The sequence below is a fragment of the Amia ocellicauda genome, chromosome 2, assembly GCF_036373705.1.
Source record: "Amia ocellicauda isolate fAmiCal2 chromosome 2, fAmiCal2.hap1, whole genome shotgun sequence".
In the NCBI taxonomy this organism is placed as follows: Eukaryota; Metazoa; Chordata; class Actinopteri; order Amiiformes; family Amiidae; genus Amia; species Amia ocellicauda.
Window position 1 is genome coordinate 20,167,482 of NC_089851.1, and position 17,198 is coordinate 20,184,679.

The window sequence follows — 17,198 nt, forward strand, 5'->3', positions numbered from 1 at the left end:
TTTGTCCATTCTTCCATCTTGTTTTCAGTGACGTAAGCACTGGGACCGCCAGTGTTTTTGCCTGTCAACGACATACATTTCCTAGAAACCCTGCAGCGGAGAAAAGATCATCTGAATATACAAATGTGAATCTGAAATCAACCAGTGTATAGATATTTTTTTTTTTTTTTTTTTTAAACACATTTATGAGTTGCGTCGAGTAATTGGGCAAATGCCCTGGTGTCGTGTACTTCGCCGGCCATCACTGCAATACATGAAGACTTAAAACGGTCGAGAAATAAATGCGATATTTTAATCTTATCGCACATGGACGTGTTGTGTTTGCATCCCGTCCGCAGTTCAGTATCAGAGACGGCCGTGGCGAGGGTGTTGTAAACATGGCGGCCGGTGTCTTAGAGATGAAGGAGGCCGTACTCGCCTATCTGGACAGGAGCGGCGGCCTCAGGCAGCTGGTTGAAGACTGTAAACAATACAACGGTATAGGCTAATAATGACGCATTTTGAGATAGGTCATTGTTCACCACCTATTTCACATTGTACCATCAAATAGTCAGGGAGGTGGCCTTAGGATGTGCTCTTAAACATGGTTAATGAAACAGCATACAGATAAAAGACTCTTAAAAACAATCTATGACGTAATTAAGAAAATGCCATGATAATAGAAAAGGCGAGAAAATGACTAGTTCATATCTTGGCCATTATTGCAGGGCTAGATAGCTGACGTATATTCAGTGGGTTGGGCTTAAACCATTTCAGTGGGTCTGTAAATAAGCCCATCTTATTTAATTATCTTCAATTCCACAATTCTCCCAAATGTTTGTTGTTTCCACCTATGCAATTGTCTGAGTTTTGTTTCAGTAAAGAAGATCAGTTTTGTTCCAGTATTGATACTTTATTGTTCTGACAGATTCTCAGCAAAGTGTGGCAGTGTATCGCTTTTGTATCCATGTAAATCCTTCTGATCTGATCGAAATAGATGCTAGACTTGGGAACTGCGTGTTGCATGACCCTGTTAAAGCTTCTGGCCTTTTTCAGTCTGTAAGTACAAAATATATATTTCAGGATCTTAAATCCATATTTGAATGAGTGCATTGCTTTAATATAAATATCCCTTTTTCCATGTAGGTGTGTTTCATTTCTATCAAGACGCTCTCGCTCATTGAAGAAATACACACAGAAAACCAGGTGAGGTTTCCCTCGGACTGAACGTCATGAAATGAGGATCTGACATTAGTTCAAGATAGTGTGTCAAGTCTGTGTGAAGTGCATCTGTTCTGTAATTTCTAGAGAGGCTAAGGTGTGAATACATTATTAAGGAAAAACATGAATGCCAGGGATCTTAAACTATACTGAGTTCCAGTGTGTGTGTGTGTGTAACTTGTGGGTCAGATTGTGTTTACATTCAGGAAGGCATTAGAGTCATAAAGTGTTCATTATCCCCTATGGTATATTAAGTACTACAGAAAGCATACTCCTGACATTTAATGATAATTAAAGAGAAGTTTTCTTATTTTTTTTTAAGGTTAATGTTGTGCTGAAGCTGACACACTTGCCCCCCTTCAAAAACTATTTCCTGGATCTGCGTGACTTCCCCCGTGGGTACGGCCCTGTGAGGCCCTTTGTAATGGAGGGCTTGGTGATGGCCATGACTTGCGTGACAAAGTATACCCAGGGCGCCAGGTTCCTGTGTACTGAGAACACCTGCCCCTGTTCCAAAGGTAATGTGAGAGTCTCTCATTTGTACCTTGATTTTGGTATCGCTCAGATATCTATTAACAGAGGTAAAAGCACATTACAGACCACACAGGATCTGCCTTCAAGTCAAGAACAAAAGACAATCCCATTCCTTATACTGTACACTGACCGTAATTTTTAAACCCTGTTATTGAAAAGTATAATCACATTTTGGGAGTAGACAACTCCAATGCGGCTCACTCACTTCCGCCCAGTAATGTATTAATACCCAGTGTCTGTCATGCACCCTTAACATTCGTTGCTTAACATCCCACCTCCTCCCCAGTCCAAAACCTCTGCAGCAGCTCTTTGACTCATTCCCTGCAATGGGGGGGAGTTTGAAGGTTGGGCCCAGTCAGGAGAAAAAGCCAAACCTCATTACAATTAATTACTCACACCAGTTCACAATCTGGGTTGTAGACTAATTAATTTAGGTTTGTGTAGGTTGTGGTGCTCTCCCTTGTCCCTCATTGTGGTTTGAAAATAAACTGAACTGTACCTTGAGTGAAGTTAGTTGTTTATTGTGATTGCAAATAATCTACACAGATAGTTTTAAGGTGAGACAGTTTTGGATGAACCTGGATGTCTTTCTCAACCAAAGACATGCATTTCTGTTGTGCAATGTTTTCTCATGGGTTGTATTCTTGTACTTGTTTTCTCTGTATCCACAAACAATAAATGTAACTGCCTTCTGGATAAGCAAATAAGTACAACCACACTATAGGACAGTGAACACAATATGAATATGAAAGTCATCTTTCAAGATAATACGAATAGAATAGGGTGTCCAACTGAAGGCTTTCAGATATAATTAGGTAATACAGCAAAATCTGTTTTAGGATGAAGACATTATATCAACATGCATACATTGCCTCATTTTCAATGCACGTAGTGTGAGTCAGTGAGGTAATACCCCATTATTATAACACTGTCTTACCTACTTTTTACTATATGATTGATGTTCTGTACTCTATAGGCTTTCATAATATCCGGGTTCATGCTCCCGGAGCCACAGAGTCAGCCACCGTGAGGAACGACTTCAGCTGTGCATTGTGCTGCTCTCCGCTTAAAGAGGATGTCAAGTTCAGAGTGCTGGGTGGTAAGCACCAGTTTAACTTTCATACATCATATTGTTTTATTTTTTTTTCTTCTATATGGTGTTTAAATGGAAGAAATTGAGCACAGTGATAAAACCTTTAGATCCTTATTTTTCCTGTGAAGATATAGGGCAAACAACCTGTTCCATAGTAAATGTATTAGATGGAGAGCTTGACCTGAGTTTGTCCACGGATCAAAATTGTGCAGTATGTTTAAAATTATATTTGTAACTTAACATTTTAATCAAGTCATGCAGCAAGGAAATGTGAAAAAAGCTTTCATTTGTTCAGTTATAAGCAGAAGCCTTCTGTACATGAAACATAATAGTCAGTTCACAATGAGTGCTTAATGGGGACTTTATTGTTATTACTTAAAAAAACTAAACACTTTCAGTGATTCTAAGGTCTAAATATGTCTAATGTAATCTGATTTCCATTGAACTAGGACAAGTAATTGGTTAGTTCTGAATAGTAACAGTTTCAGTAAGTCATATGTGTATGTGTGGCTTGTCTTACTGAAGCAGTGCTCATGCTGTGAGTAAGGCTGACCATGCACCCTGAAGGTGGTGATTAATGAGCCCAATGAAATGGACAAGCCTGTGTAGGCTGTGGATTTTTAGGAACATTTTATAACTTTTAAATGCTACAGAAATAGAGGTACCTGAGCTATACATAGCCCTTAGCGACATTCCTGAGAATTCAGCAGGGATTGAAGATGTTAGAAAGGACATTGTAATTTCCTCTTGTTTATCTTATGAAAGACAAACAGCTGGTGGAAATGATCCACGCAGGAGCCCTTGATGTCCTAAGAACACATCCTCTGGACTCCTTTAGGTATCAGTCTATGACTGTATTTCTGCGAGGTAGGACTGTACTGTCTCTTGTAAAATTCATAATATTCTTTATTGCTCTCTTACTGCTTCATTACACTGTCCCAGATACTTCAAATCAGTCTGCACTTCCAATCCCAGAAATGTAATTTCCCTCAACTTTGACATTTAGGTTGTTGGTGAAGTTCTACATGCATATATATTTATTTTCATTGAGAGATTTTTAATTTCCCATACATTTCCCATTGACCAACACAAAAAACAGAATGTAGAAATTGACATCCTTCATAACAGTGTTAAAAATAGTAAAACAGCCCTGCATATTTGCAGTACCCCTCCCTGTAAGATATGCATTGCTCAAATCCAATTCATATTGTTCATGCCAGTGCTTTCCAGGGACCCCCTGCTCAAAATATTATCTTTCTTTTTTTTTATTCAGTTTCTTATGGGAATTTATTGTGAACACCTTCAAATGCAGCTTTAGTTATTAAGATGCCTTTTAAATATGTAGTTTATTATGCATACTAGAATCTTGGTATAGCAACAGTTAGTTGATTTTGCTTATGACTGCACTAAGACATACAGACTTGCTCAAATTTGTTGGTACCCTTACAGCTCATTGAAATAATGCTTCATTCCTCCTGAAAAGTGATTAAATTAAAAGCTATTGCATCATGTATACCTGCATGCCTTTGATATGTCAGAGAATAAAGCAAAAAAGCTGTGAAAAGAGATGAATTATTGCTCATTCTATATTGCGATATTCTAAAATGGCCTGGACACATTTGTTGGTACAAATTAGAAAATATAATAAATAATTGGATTATAGTGATATTCCAAACTAATTAGTTTCTTTAATTAGTATCACACATGTCTCCAATCTTGTAATCAGTCATTCAGCCTATTTAAATGGAGGAAAGTAGTCACTGTGCCGTTTGGTATCATTGTGTGCACCACCCTGAACATGGGCCAGAGAAAACAAAGGAGAGAGTTGTCTGAGGAGATCAGAAAGAAAATAATAGACAAGCATAGTAAAGGTAAAGGCTACAAGACCATCTCCAAGCAGCTTGATGTTCCTGTGACAACAGTTGCAAATATTATTAAGAAGTTCAAGGTCCATGGAACTGTAGCCAACCTCCCTGGGCGCGGCCGCAAGAGGAAAATCGACCCCAGATTGAACAGAAGGATAGTGCGAATGGCAGAAAAAGAACCAAGGATAACTGCCAAAGAGATACAAGCTGAACTCCAAGGTGAAGGTAGGTCAGTTTCTGATTGCACCATCCGTCGCTTTTTGAGCGAAAGTGGCCTCCATGGAAGAAGACCCAGGAGGGCTCCAATTTTAAAAGAAAATCATAAAAAAGCCAGGCTGGAATTTGCTGCATATTATCAAGCCACAATCCTTCTGGGAGAATGTCCTTTGGACAGATTAGTCAAAACTGCAGCTTTTTGGCAAGTCACATCAACTTTATGTTCACAGACGAAAAAAATGAAGCTTTCAAAGAAAAGAATACCATACCTACAGGGACACATGGAGGAGGCTCGGTTATGTTTTGGGGCTGCGTTGCTGCGCCTGGCACAGGGTGCCTTGAATCTTTGCAGGACACAATGTAATCTCAAGACAAGGCATTCTGGAGCTAAATGTACTGCCCAGTGTCAGAAAGCTCTGTCTCAGTCACAGGTCATGGGTCCTCCAACAGGATGATGAGCCAAAACATTGGACTGTTCTGAAGTGGCCTTCTATGAGTCCTGATCTGAATCCTATCGAACATCTATGGAAAGAGCTGAAACTTGCAGTCTGGAGAAGCACCCATCTAACCTGAGACAGCTGGAGCAGTTTGATCAGGAAGAGTGGACCTAACCACCTGTTAACAGGTGCAGAAGTCTCACTCAGAGCTACAGAAAACATTTGATTTCAGCGATTGCCTCTAAAGGTTGTGCAACTAAATATTAGGTTGAGGGTCCCATCATTTGTGTCAATGCCAATTTCATTTGTTTTATTATTTATAAATATTATGTTGAAAAACAGAATCAAAAGCAAAGTCTGATTCCTATTAAATATGGAATAAACAATGGTGGATGCCAATTACTTTTGTCAGTTTCAAGTTATTTCAGAGGAAATTGTGCATTCTTCATTTTTTGTGGAGGGGTACCAACAAATTTGAGCACATCTGTATGTGAGAAAAGCTTCATAAAATATTTTTAACCTCTTGTGTATTTATTGTTTGTTTGCTTGTTTGAATATTTAGATGAACTTTGCAACACCATGAAAATAGGCAGACTGTACAGGATAGTAGGTATCCCAGCACATGTACACCAGTGGCCAGATGTGATCTTGAGTGTAGAAGCCAATAGCATACAGCCCTGGACCCCAGAATGTATGTCCACGTTTATAAGTTAAATCTAGAATAATGTTTGAAAAATAAATATTCAAATGTCACAGTTGCAGTCAATCTACATATGACCATTCTGTCATTTGAATTCAGGTCCTTCATTCATCAGTAATAATTTCCAGGCTTTGCTGGGGGTCACTTCCTGCTCTCCGTGGAGATTTCCTGCCATCATGGCGAATGTTCTTGGGTCACACGTAGTTCCACCTGGCATGTACACCACCCTGAAGCTGTGCCTCTTACTGAGCCTGGTACAGACCAGCGCAGAGGACAGAGACACACTCGGTTACCTGGATGTACTGGCTTTGACTACCGACAGCCTCATAATAGACAGGTGCTTATATAGCAAGTGCCTTTTCATACACACATGTATTATATGAGGGTCTCTCTATGGCAGTATTCTCCAGACCCAGTCTTTGAGGACCCCAATCCACCATCCCCTGCTTTAGACCTAGAGAAATTAATTAATAATAGTTTAATTGACTCATAAAAAACTGAATGCAGAATTAAATTAATGCAGAATGAAAAGCAGCAGACCCTTTGTGGGTTGAGCACTGGATTTAAAGAACTGTGTTTTACAATGTGAGTAAAAGAGTGAGTTTACAACATTTAGAATAGTTTCTTGTGCAGATTTTTGACATCTGCTGTAAATTATATAAACCATCCAAAACACAAGGTTCATTCAGAAAGTCTATTTTTAGAAAATTACATTCAAAGGAGTTTCATGAGATGCATATGTAAGCAGAATAATGTCAAAGATAGTTTCTTATTCCAATGGCAGGCTACTGACCTACAGTCTTGGCCTTGTCCCTCGAGCGATACGCCACTGGTCGTTGGGTGAGATGTTTCCCTCGGTGACTAAAGACCAGCATGGAACTGGGACTGCCAACATACAGGCTGGCTCTGCCCTGCTCGCCACTGGAGGAATCTGCTTCATAGGAGACCTTGCCTCCTACAAGAGAGAGAAGCTGGAATTACTTCAGTCAGGTAAGATCTTGTGTTTGCAATTATCAGTTTGTGATTTATTCTCTGTCTATTTCAAATAAATCTAAGGCTTATGACCATGTGGACGCCAGCTGTTTGCTTCTTATCATTACTCCCCTTTGCCAGTAGCTAACTCAGGTTTTGTGCCCTTTCAGCTTTGGAAACCAGGGCGGCTGCCGTGTTCATTCCAGGGAAGAAGTACGGAGAAGACGCTGACCAGCAGCTGTGCTTCCCACTCCAGTGTAATTTCTGGGCACTAGCTGATTCTGGACTGTCTGCAAAGAAGTCTGTGAAGTGTGACAGTGCCGTGCTGGGATCAGTGGTATGTGAAGACAAATTAGGAATATTGAGAAGTTATAAGAAAACGATAATATATATAATTGCATGTGTTCTCTAATATAGTTGTTTCCTATGAACACTCATTTGAACGACGTTAAGTGATTATTTCTCTCGATCTGGAGGAGTTTGTTGACGGTTTCTTCATATTAGATATTCCAATGTGAATTCAGACAGGATGTGGACGTAACTTACTTTCTTACTGGGAAATTATTTACAGGTCACATTTCCAGTATGGGTTTTTGTATTGTTACTGATTAACAATGGGACAGATTGACTCAGTTCTGGCCCCAGTGAAAATGCTAAACGATTTTAACACCTCTGTGGAATTGTCTTTATTTTAATTGATAAATAACATACAGATGCTATAAATGAAGTCCTCCTGTTCTGTAAAAGTGGGATAATATTTCAAAGATCTTATATTTTGTGGATTAGGGGCTGCTTTTTAAAGGCAGAATGAAAATGTAATAATGCAAAACAGATCCTTTGTATTCTTTCAATAACATAAAACCACTTTTTCAACAAACGGTGCATGCCCTTCCACTTGCTGCAGCAGTTTTAGTATTTTAAAACCTGTTTCTTCTTGGGTAAGGACACAGGTGCAATTCCCTCCCAGATGAGCGATGCTTTTGGTCTTGTGATCAACTGTCAAGAAGCTGCCAGCGAATGGTCATCAGTGTTAACTGTGCACACCCTGCGTCGGGCCATGAGGCCGAGAGAGCCCCCATATCCAGCCTGTATGCAGTTCACAACGGACGATTATGAAGCGGTAACACATCTGTACCCACACAAAAACCTGCAGACCCTCCATTTATTTACAGACTGTATTTCCACAAATATTGAACAGATCAGACATCCACTGCAGTAGAATATAATACTTGACCTTTCTTGTTAGGAATTTGGTATTTGTTAATCCGGTATCTGTTTCCTAATTCAAAATTCATCTGACCACGTCTCCACAGTTCCTTGCCTATGCCAGAGGATTGGAAGTGGAGCTGTGTCCTGAAGCGAGGAAACTGATTCACGGCTACTACATGGCCAGCCGCAGAGTCCGCTCAGACACAGCCAAACTGCCTGCATCGTACATCAAGCTCTTGTAAGCAAAGCACCACACGAGAGGTTAAGCTCACTGCATGCGATGGGTAACATCAAAATGCAAACTCTTCTGAATTTCTTATTTAGGTGCCAATAGCTTGTAGTGAAAGTCAATTTTTAAACAAACCAGTTTGTGAATTACATTTCTTGTCCACCAGAGGGAGTTTTTTTCCTTCATTTTTTAAACATGACCTGTTCACAGATGTTAACTATTTAAATATTTCAAGCTGCAACACATTGTTATTATAGGAATATTGCATATATATTTATTTTTTAAGGGTCTAGTCAGGTTCTATATCATAACATTTTTGTGATGGTTAAATTAAATTAATTGCATTGCCCACACATGAACACTTCTATGATTTTACTTGCATTTTATGCTTCAGATTTAAAAATAAAATGTGTTTATGCTTGTATAAGGATTTCTTTGGCAGAAGCACATGCCAAGCTCTGCCTGAGAAGCAGGGTGCTTGAGGAGGACACAGTCATCGCAGTCCTGCTGTGTGAGAACTCCCTCACCCTGAAACACGGTGAGCTCCGCGCTGTGGCCCTCACACACTTAGGCAGCATCAGTATCAGACTCAATATAAACCCCCAATTATAGTTGAATGCATTCTGTGAGAAACTGAGAATACCACCAAATGACCTTTGATCAGCTCTTATTTAGCTGCATTGCTTAGTAGTGGAAGTATACATTCAGACATCTGCATTTTTTTTTTTAATGTGCTTTAAGTAATATATAAACATTTTAAATCAAAAATAATATTCCAGAACAGAGTGCATTGCTTGGCTTAGGGGTGGTCAGTGTGTCATCTTTTTTTCCTTGGGAATTCCAGGTGCCTCGGCGCTGGTCATACCACCTAATGCTGTATTTCCATGTGACCTGCATGACCAGGACTCTCTGCACAGGAGGGACGTTACCTTGCAGCAGGTCCATCAGCAGATCCTGCAGTTTGTGTTCTCCTACGCACCTGGGGCCACAGCTTACATTTCTGAAGAGTAACTTACACTGCAGTGCATGCAGTTCTGAAAGGTTTTGACAGTGCATTACCTGTCCAGCATTCAAGGTTTTATCCTCCACTACATAGTTGTGTTTGAAAATATTCACACCATTCTTTTTAACATTCTCCTGCAATTCACTTAAATAAGGTTCAATAAATTACTAATCAGCTCCATTTCTGAGCAGCAGTCAAAAGCTTACACACAACTTCTCTGAAGCCAGTGTATAAACTGGCATTTTTTTTCTGGACCATAAATTACTTTCTGGATCTACTTTTTAAATGGAGATGCTCTTAATCTTTTAGCCTCATGCTAGGTTATACAAAATGTCCAAATCTGCATTAGAACTTCCTGGGGTCAACATTCCTCTTTAAATAAGGCCAGAAGAATAGTTTCCAATCCATTTTAGGCAAGAGAATAGAAACTTTAGATGTGACCAAAAGTGGAGACCAGACTATTTTTTATGCTGAATCCTAAAAATGACACCAAGGGTAATACATATCTGCCCCCATAGAAAGGCTGTTCACTTCTCTATGAATGGTATGTTCTAACTGGTCTAGTTTAAAGTAATCATTCAGGTTCAAAATTCAGATTGTACAATGTGCGATTAAACCAGAAGGAAGTGGGCAGAGAGCGAGACACCAGTGTGATCTATTCACCGCTATACTTTCACAGACCTCTGCAGTGGAAAATTACAAAGAAAATAAGTGATTAAGATGTATGCTCTGGATTGAATGCGAATCCCTTTATTGGTCAGAACCTCTACATGAATTCAAAGATGGGCAAAAGACTAATTGCACACTGGAAACTGCCATCCAGCCAATCGAGGGTGGTTGAAACTGCTCCTCCAACAACTGAAGTCTTCAGTCTTCACCTCTGGAAAAATAAACCACAGCAGTAAGGATAAAAGGTACAAAAGTTAATGTAATAAAAACATCCTCAAATTCACATTAAATTTAGAAACATTAAACCACTGGAGCCCAATCCCATCATTAAAGAGCAGTTGTGGTCAAGAAGTAATTATATACTACATGCAAGATCCCATGCTTTCCAGCAATTACAGAAAACACTGCCTCTTGGTTATCCAGCCTTCCTCTGTAGGACATGTAGTTTCATTAGCATGTGGTTATTGAAAGTTAATCTATAAGACATGAGGTTTAAAAGCCTGCATAAAAAGTATACCTCTTTACCAGGGATACAAGACTATTTTACAGTATACACAATGCTATGATCATTTTTAAGAATCATCACTTGAAAATGTATTCGCGTTTCCTATATGAGCCTATTGGTGGTTCTTTAAAATTATGGCAGTGCTGGAGGCTCAGATTATCAGGGTCAGCACCCCAGCGTGTAGTCTGATGGGTAAACGGCAAAGTTAGGAAATCATCACAGCTCCAGCAGCACCACACTGACTAGGACACACCTGTGGTACACTGTGGTGGACCAAAAGTAGCAATTATAAAACTACTAATAGTGGATCTATCTCTATCAAATCAATAACTACTGATTTCATAGTCTCTTGCAACTAAAATTAACTTACGTGAGTCCGGTCACAAGATAGTCCTGAAACACAGGATTTTCACATCCCTAAAAGGAAACATGTTAATATAATGTGAAATACGAACATAAACTCCAGGGTTGGTGTCGATTCCAAGTCCTTTCAATTCAATTGCAATAGAGCCCAGTGTCAATGGCAAAAATAAATTAAAACTGAACTGGAATGGAAAAGTAGAATTGACCCAAACCCTGGTAAACACAGAAATCAGAAGTCATCCATCCCATCAGTGCTTGCGTTAAACAAAAACACAAGCCCCTTAGAACAGGATGTCTGGGGTGGTCACGATGCCTATTTGACTATACTCAATTCTGGGCTGCTGGCTTTCAGATGCTCTACATGTCAGTGCTGGTGCTGGAGACTCAGATCGTCACAGTGTCAGCACCCCTTTAAGTCTGATGGGTAAACGGCAAAGTAAGTAAATCATCACAGCTCCAGCAGCACCACACCGACTATAGATGCAGAGCAAGGAACAGCAGTCCTGCAGTACCTCAATACCATTAACTTTTCATTTTGGAACTAGTGCCCAATGGACTTTCCAATCCATTACAAAGCTAAATCAATACAATTAAAAACTTAACCATTTGTTCCTTTGCAAAACTTAAGCATATCCAGACTGGAAGTCCCAGTAGATACTCTACAAAGCCAAATGGAAATGATATACATCACTGTCACCCTGAGAAATTGTACCCAAAAATACCCAAATCAATTCTAAACAATTAGACCGTTCTCAAATTCAGGAGAACTAGTTACGTTCTTCCACATACCTCTTCCATGGATTCTTGGTTGTCCTCTCCGAGAGCAGTCCGCCATACTCTGCGATGTCATTCTCCACCACTGCCTAAAACATAGCATGCATGGCTTCATAGTATCTCCACAGGTGAAAATAGGCAAGTTAAAATGCTGTACTCTGTGTAAGGCACCTTATACATTGACAGCATTGTATTCAGTGCTGCTGGTACTCAGATCATTAGATTGTCACCACCCCAAATAGTGTCTGACGGGTAAACGGCAAAATGAAATAAAAATCATCACAGTTCCAGCAGCAACACACAGACCATGCAAATCACCTAATTTTTTAAATCGGGGCCTTCAGAAGAGAGTGTAAATTACTTGTTGCAGTAGTGGTCAATGCCTAGACCACACACAGCTCTGGATATGGGTTTGCTAAATAACTAATGTAGTCATGGGCAAGAATAATGCCAATTGCTTGATTTGTACTCGCCTCACCCCTCTCAGCAAGTCAAGCCAAGACCAAAGACTAACAGACAAGTCAGCAACCCATTTTGACTACAACAGTCCACAGGTCGTCCCCACCCCCTCCTCCAATTTAAGCAACTAATGTTTTCTATATATGCCCATGTGTACTCAGCCAAATGTATACGTTTTATGCCACCAACTCACCTAGCTGTCAGCTGTCCTCCGTGCTCCTCACCATCACGATCCACTGCGGACTGAAACAACCAGTTTAAAATTAGCCATGTTCTGGATGAAGCGATGCACTGGTACCTGTTGAAAAAACACTTCAAAAGCATATGCAGAAGCCACAGCAGGGAGCATATAGACAGTATTCTGTACAAGACCCCAGATCCATTGATACACCAGTCTACCTAGGTCCGTATTGGTGCTGGAGACTCAGATAAGTGCATTGTCAGCAACCCAGCTAGAGTCTGATGGGTAAACGGCAAAGAAGCAAATCATCACAGATCCAGCAGCAACACTGACCAGGAGACTCTAGGGGTACGTTGTAATAGGTCAAAGGCAGCATTTCTTCACCTTTAACTACTGTTCCGAGTTCATACTAAACTCATAAGAAATGTTACACATCAACTCATCTAAGAGGGGCAGAACTTTTACCTACGATCATAGGGATACACAGAGCACATTTCTCCACAGAGGGAAATCAGCCCCCTTTGTTCAAAGGACAGCATTAAATCATTCTTTCCCCATTAATCACCTCTACACGGAACTCGCCCAACCCACAAACTGCCTTTATTCCAGTGGGATGCTGCAGTGAATAACCCACAAGCCCTGTACACATTGGATTATTCAGCTTTCCAACACCCTGCCCGTCACAAACACAAAATCCTTCCATCTCACACTTACCATGATCAGGTCCGAGAAACTTCCCAGTGGCCAGTGTTCTGTGGTCTTCCCTAAAAAACAAAATCCTGGTTTGATTCCAGAACATGACGTATGCACAGCCTTCTCTGGGTCATTTATCGGGAATGTCAGAGCTACCACATTCTGTTAAACCTAGCTGGATAACAAACCCCTCACTCAGGGTGCTCCCTTAGGTCATTGCTGGAGACTCAGATCATCACAGTGTCAGCACCCCAATTAGGTCTGATGGGTAAACGGCAAAGTTAGGAAATCATCACAGCTCCAAAGGCAATGCACTGACTGGGGAAAACATTCAAATATGGGTACTTCAGATGGTAATACAACCACAGATCTAAAGACAGCATTGACTACCACTCCTTCTCTGTCAATCACCCCTTTACCACCAGAATTACACAACACCCCATGTCCCCACTAAACTTATCTAGATACAAAAACAATTTTGATTTAACCAATAGCTGGGTGCAAAACACTATTCACCATCTGTGATGAACAGGTTACCAGTATTCCTACAATGGCGGTAGCATTGAGAGAAGGTTAAGTCTAGATATTTCGAACAGACCTCCCATTACACAGCACCCAGACTTCCAAACCCAACCCAACTGTAACATCCCCAACTCCCCTGCTTACCATGGTCCACTGGAGTAGTCCTCCAGCCCCCACAATGTCACCATCCACCGCTTCCTAAGGGAGAATACTTAGTTAGGTGAAATTCTACTTGCCTTCATACACTAAAACACCAGGTAGGTGCTTTATAGCAGTGCATATTAACTGCTAGAATATGGTCTGAATGTTGGCGCAAGTGCTGGAGACTCAGATCATCACAGTGTCAGCACCCCAGCTAGTAGTCTGATGGGTAAACGGCAAAGTAAGGAAATCATCACAGCTCCAGCATCAGTGCACAGTAATTACTGGACATTAATTAATGAAAATGTAAGCTGAGCAGTCTTTCATTTTAAACCCTGACAGGGCAAGCAGCTTTCATAGTGTCATTCTTGCTTGAATGGATTGTGGTGGATCATAGATTTACTATAGGCCTACACTAATCAAGGCATCTGTCAAGTTAATTCTCCATTGTGAAACATCAACATCATCCTTATCTTATGATATTGATTACCAGCACTTAACGTGTAAAACCATTTGCCAGGTCAAACAAAAAACAAAACTCCTTCAATAGCTTGCCTACATTAAAGTGTATAATTTATTCAGTATCTTTCCACCCCCCCCCAAATTCCAGTTTAGGCCAACAAGCCTTTTGAAGTAGGTTTAAAGTCAACATCCATAAAACTTGAAAACCTTACCTATATTTGGAAAGTTGTCATGATGGAGTCACTAACAGTTTCAGTCTTTCACACGAAGACCAATTTCTCTCGACAGAGCACATCAATAGACCTGCAGGGAAAACAATATTTAGAATGGACAATAAACACTGAACATTACTAGTAACTCATAAGGAAAGCATGTTAATCATAGTGTTTTCAGAATCCAGTATTACTTTAGGTACGTTTCACAATTCGGAAATAATGACCAGCTAAATTGAATCGGTCAGTCTACGATTGTTAATTATTTTATTTTTTCTTAAGTCTCTAAACTATTATCGAATACACAAGTGTAAATAAGCACTTTCAATTCTTATTAGATCAATTACATCCAAAACTAACTGTACATTACAATACAGTATATGGCATTATTCTAGGGCTTTGGACGAATACAATTTTTGAATCCTTTGCGGTTTCTGACTAAATTTTAATTATTTTTCCCCCCCAAAATATAAAGGGTGCAGTATGTGAACATTCCAGAGATTCTGCTCAGTATTTGCTCATAAGCCTAAAAAAAATATATACATTCCGACGCATGACAAAGTAGCAGTTTCAATTTACCCCAAATGATGGATTATTGCTTTGGGACAGGAGTGCTAGATAGCATTACATCCCAGGAGGTACCGCACATTTTCATTGTAGAAATGGTTATTACAGGGGGAAAAAAAGCTGCAGCTATATAGAGCCTAAGAGGAAAGCAATCTATACTTATTGCACAACTGAAATATAGGTTTTAAAATATGTAGCCGAACTATAAAAGTGGTCTTCAAACAATACCACATAACTCAGTTACCCGTGCATCATATACAAAACAAATGCACGGAAAACTGACAATTTTTCATGATGACGGATTGCTCATCCAGTGCAGAGGTATTGATTTTTTTACCCCCCTCTCCAAAAAAAGATAAGATGCACTGAAAGAAGAGCCAATGTAGGCGTGATGGTGTCAGACAGCAGGGATGACAGATGAACTGGGGGTCAAAGGGCCCATGTAGCACAGCTTGGTAGCACAGCTCTTAGCAGTGCCATGATAGTTGTTCCCCGGCAGGTTCAACTCAATGTCAGGACCTTTACCAAGACCGCAGCACCTCAGAGACGGCCAAAGTCAGACTTCCCCAAGAACAGATTCCCTAACCAGTAGCCATGCGAGGCCCGTCACTCAGCCCGGTCAGGGCCACTGGACAGCCCCAACCACAGGGGCCCAAATGGCAAAGGGGCAATTTATCACTGGAACTGGGACAACCAGCTGCTAGCATGATTTATGAGGACACTGTGGGGATATTAGAGTCTTTGTTCAATTTATCAGATTTCCCCCTCATATTTTCAAGTAATTGCTTGCCAGGATTTTCACCATTACAGCCTCACAGCACATGAACAGCTGGAAAACAGCTCAGTTGCCATGCGTGATTCCCGCACACTGCTGGGATATGGGTCACATGTTATGTGAATCTCTGAACATGGTTACATTATATTTTCCAAGTATCATGATTACTCGACCTTTGGGATTAAGAGCACTGCATGCATTGTCATATGGGTCTATGGGAACCTGACAATGACATACTGTTTTTACAAGAACTGATGTCCCTTTGGTCTACAGAAATACAGTTTTGTATTATTAACAAAAACACTTGACAAATGAAAGCATGTGCGAAGTTATAGGATCGCATCACATTTCAGAACTGCACATTCAAACCTCCAGATTAAGACAGACAAGTATACATCCTTAGCGATATGTACAAAACAATGCACAACATACTGCTAACCAGGTAAGCCCAGTCACTTTTTGATCGTGTTATTTGCGAGGGAGGTGGGGATCTAGCTTGAAATAGGATTGCATTATTAAAATAGTTACTTCACCCAAGATGTCTGCGCGCACAGGACCATGCGGAGATGGCGGCCCTTTTCAGCGGGAAAAACCGCACACAGCACCCCTGCCTTAACCAAACTGAAACCCTGAGCATGGCGACAGAGGCCCGATTTACCAGAATCACCCAGCACTGCTCCCCGGAGGCCTGCAGCCCTCACCCCGCCGGGACAAGGGCCACATCCCCCAGGCCATGCGGAACACGTGTCGATCAATGCACCGGCCATCAGCTCCAGCAAGGGCACTAACTGCACCAAACCCGGCCGCCCTGCTCGACGTGGGTCTACAGCTCTGTCTCTTGCCATGCAGTCGCCTTTTCTAACATTTGCGAAAAATAAGCCTCATAAAAGCATTTTGAGAAGATCGTCAAAACGCCATTACAAATACACATCTGCTAGCTAAACTCAGCGGATTATTCATATAAAATTACTTACGCTTACATGCATTGAGTATAATAAAAAGTTGAATTGGTAGATCATACCTAAGCAAAAAACAATTACCTGGTGAAAGTAGCAACAATTGTGAAATGAGTGGCGCAGCCGCCGCCATGCTGGCAGGCTGCTCGTCTCCAGTGTGCGGCGCATGCGTGACTGCCGTCTTTATGCGCTCTGCTCAGGAAGCGCTAACACTGGCGCAGGCGCGAATGGTCGGGTTCTTTTAGCGCTGCTCTGCGCAGTTGTGCGCAGGTCTGCAGAATCCCGTCGATCCCATTGGTGGAGCAGCGCAGATCCGTGCAGAGAATCCGTGCGGCCAACGGGCATAGGAGGCTGGAGTGGAGTAGCACTGCGGCTGCGCTGCGTCCTGTCTCTTAAATGTGAGCTGGGTGTGAGCATCGCTTACCCGTGTGCTTTACCAGACATTAGCAAAAGACGCATCA

General features: G+C 41.0%; 1 protein-coding gene and 1 long non-coding RNA gene across 4 annotated transcripts; one reads left to right on the top strand and one right to left on the bottom strand.

The window, feature by feature from the left end:
• The first annotated feature begins 377 nt into the window (after window positions 1-377).
• mcmdc2 (minichromosome maintenance domain containing 2) lies at window positions 378-9,524 on the top strand. Its single transcript, XM_066689726.1, has 14 exons — window positions 378-477; window positions 908-1,038; window positions 1,126-1,185; window positions 1,523-1,718; window positions 2,711-2,833; window positions 3,593-3,694; window positions 5,908-6,036; window positions 6,145-6,382; window positions 6,830-7,035; window positions 7,188-7,354; window positions 7,961-8,137; window positions 8,331-8,464; window positions 8,884-8,993; window positions 9,300-9,524. The coding sequence occupies exons 1-14, from the start codon at window positions 378-380 to the stop codon at window positions 9,464-9,466; spliced, it is 2,040 nt and encodes a 679-aa protein (XP_066545823.1). The 3' UTR covers window positions 9,467-9,524.
• A 668-nt stretch (window positions 9,525-10,192) lies between these two features.
• Window positions 10,193-16,936, bottom strand: LOC136766821 (uncharacterized). Of its 3 annotated transcripts, none has more exons than XR_010821777.1 (8): window positions 16,822-16,936; window positions 14,440-14,530; window positions 13,769-13,822; window positions 13,124-13,173; window positions 12,422-12,471; window positions 11,785-11,858; window positions 11,003-11,049; window positions 10,193-10,338 (listed from the first exon to the last, which is right to left on the bottom strand). It is a non-coding gene; the product is annotated as an uncharacterized LOC136766821 (long non-coding RNA). The 3 variants fall into 3 exon arrangements; XR_010821778.1 differs by having other exon boundaries at window positions 12,422-12,526; XR_010821780.1 differs by having other exon boundaries at window positions 16,803-16,914.
• Window positions 16,937-17,198: the final 262 nt, after the last annotated feature.

Bases quoted from the DNA above. Each gene is read 5' to 3' on its own strand.
- mcmdc2 (XM_066689726.1), top strand. From the start codon at position 378: ATGGCGGCCGGTGTCTTAGAGATGAAGGAGGCCGTACTCGCCTATCTG. The intron at 478-907 runs GTATAGGCTAAT...TTGTTCTGACAG, and splicing joins AGACTGTAAACAATACAACG to ATTCTCAGCAAAGTGTGGCA. The intron at 7,036-7,187 runs GTAAGATCTTGT...GTGCCCTTTCAG, and splicing joins GCTGGAATTACTTCAGTCAG to CTTTGGAAACCAGGGCGGCT.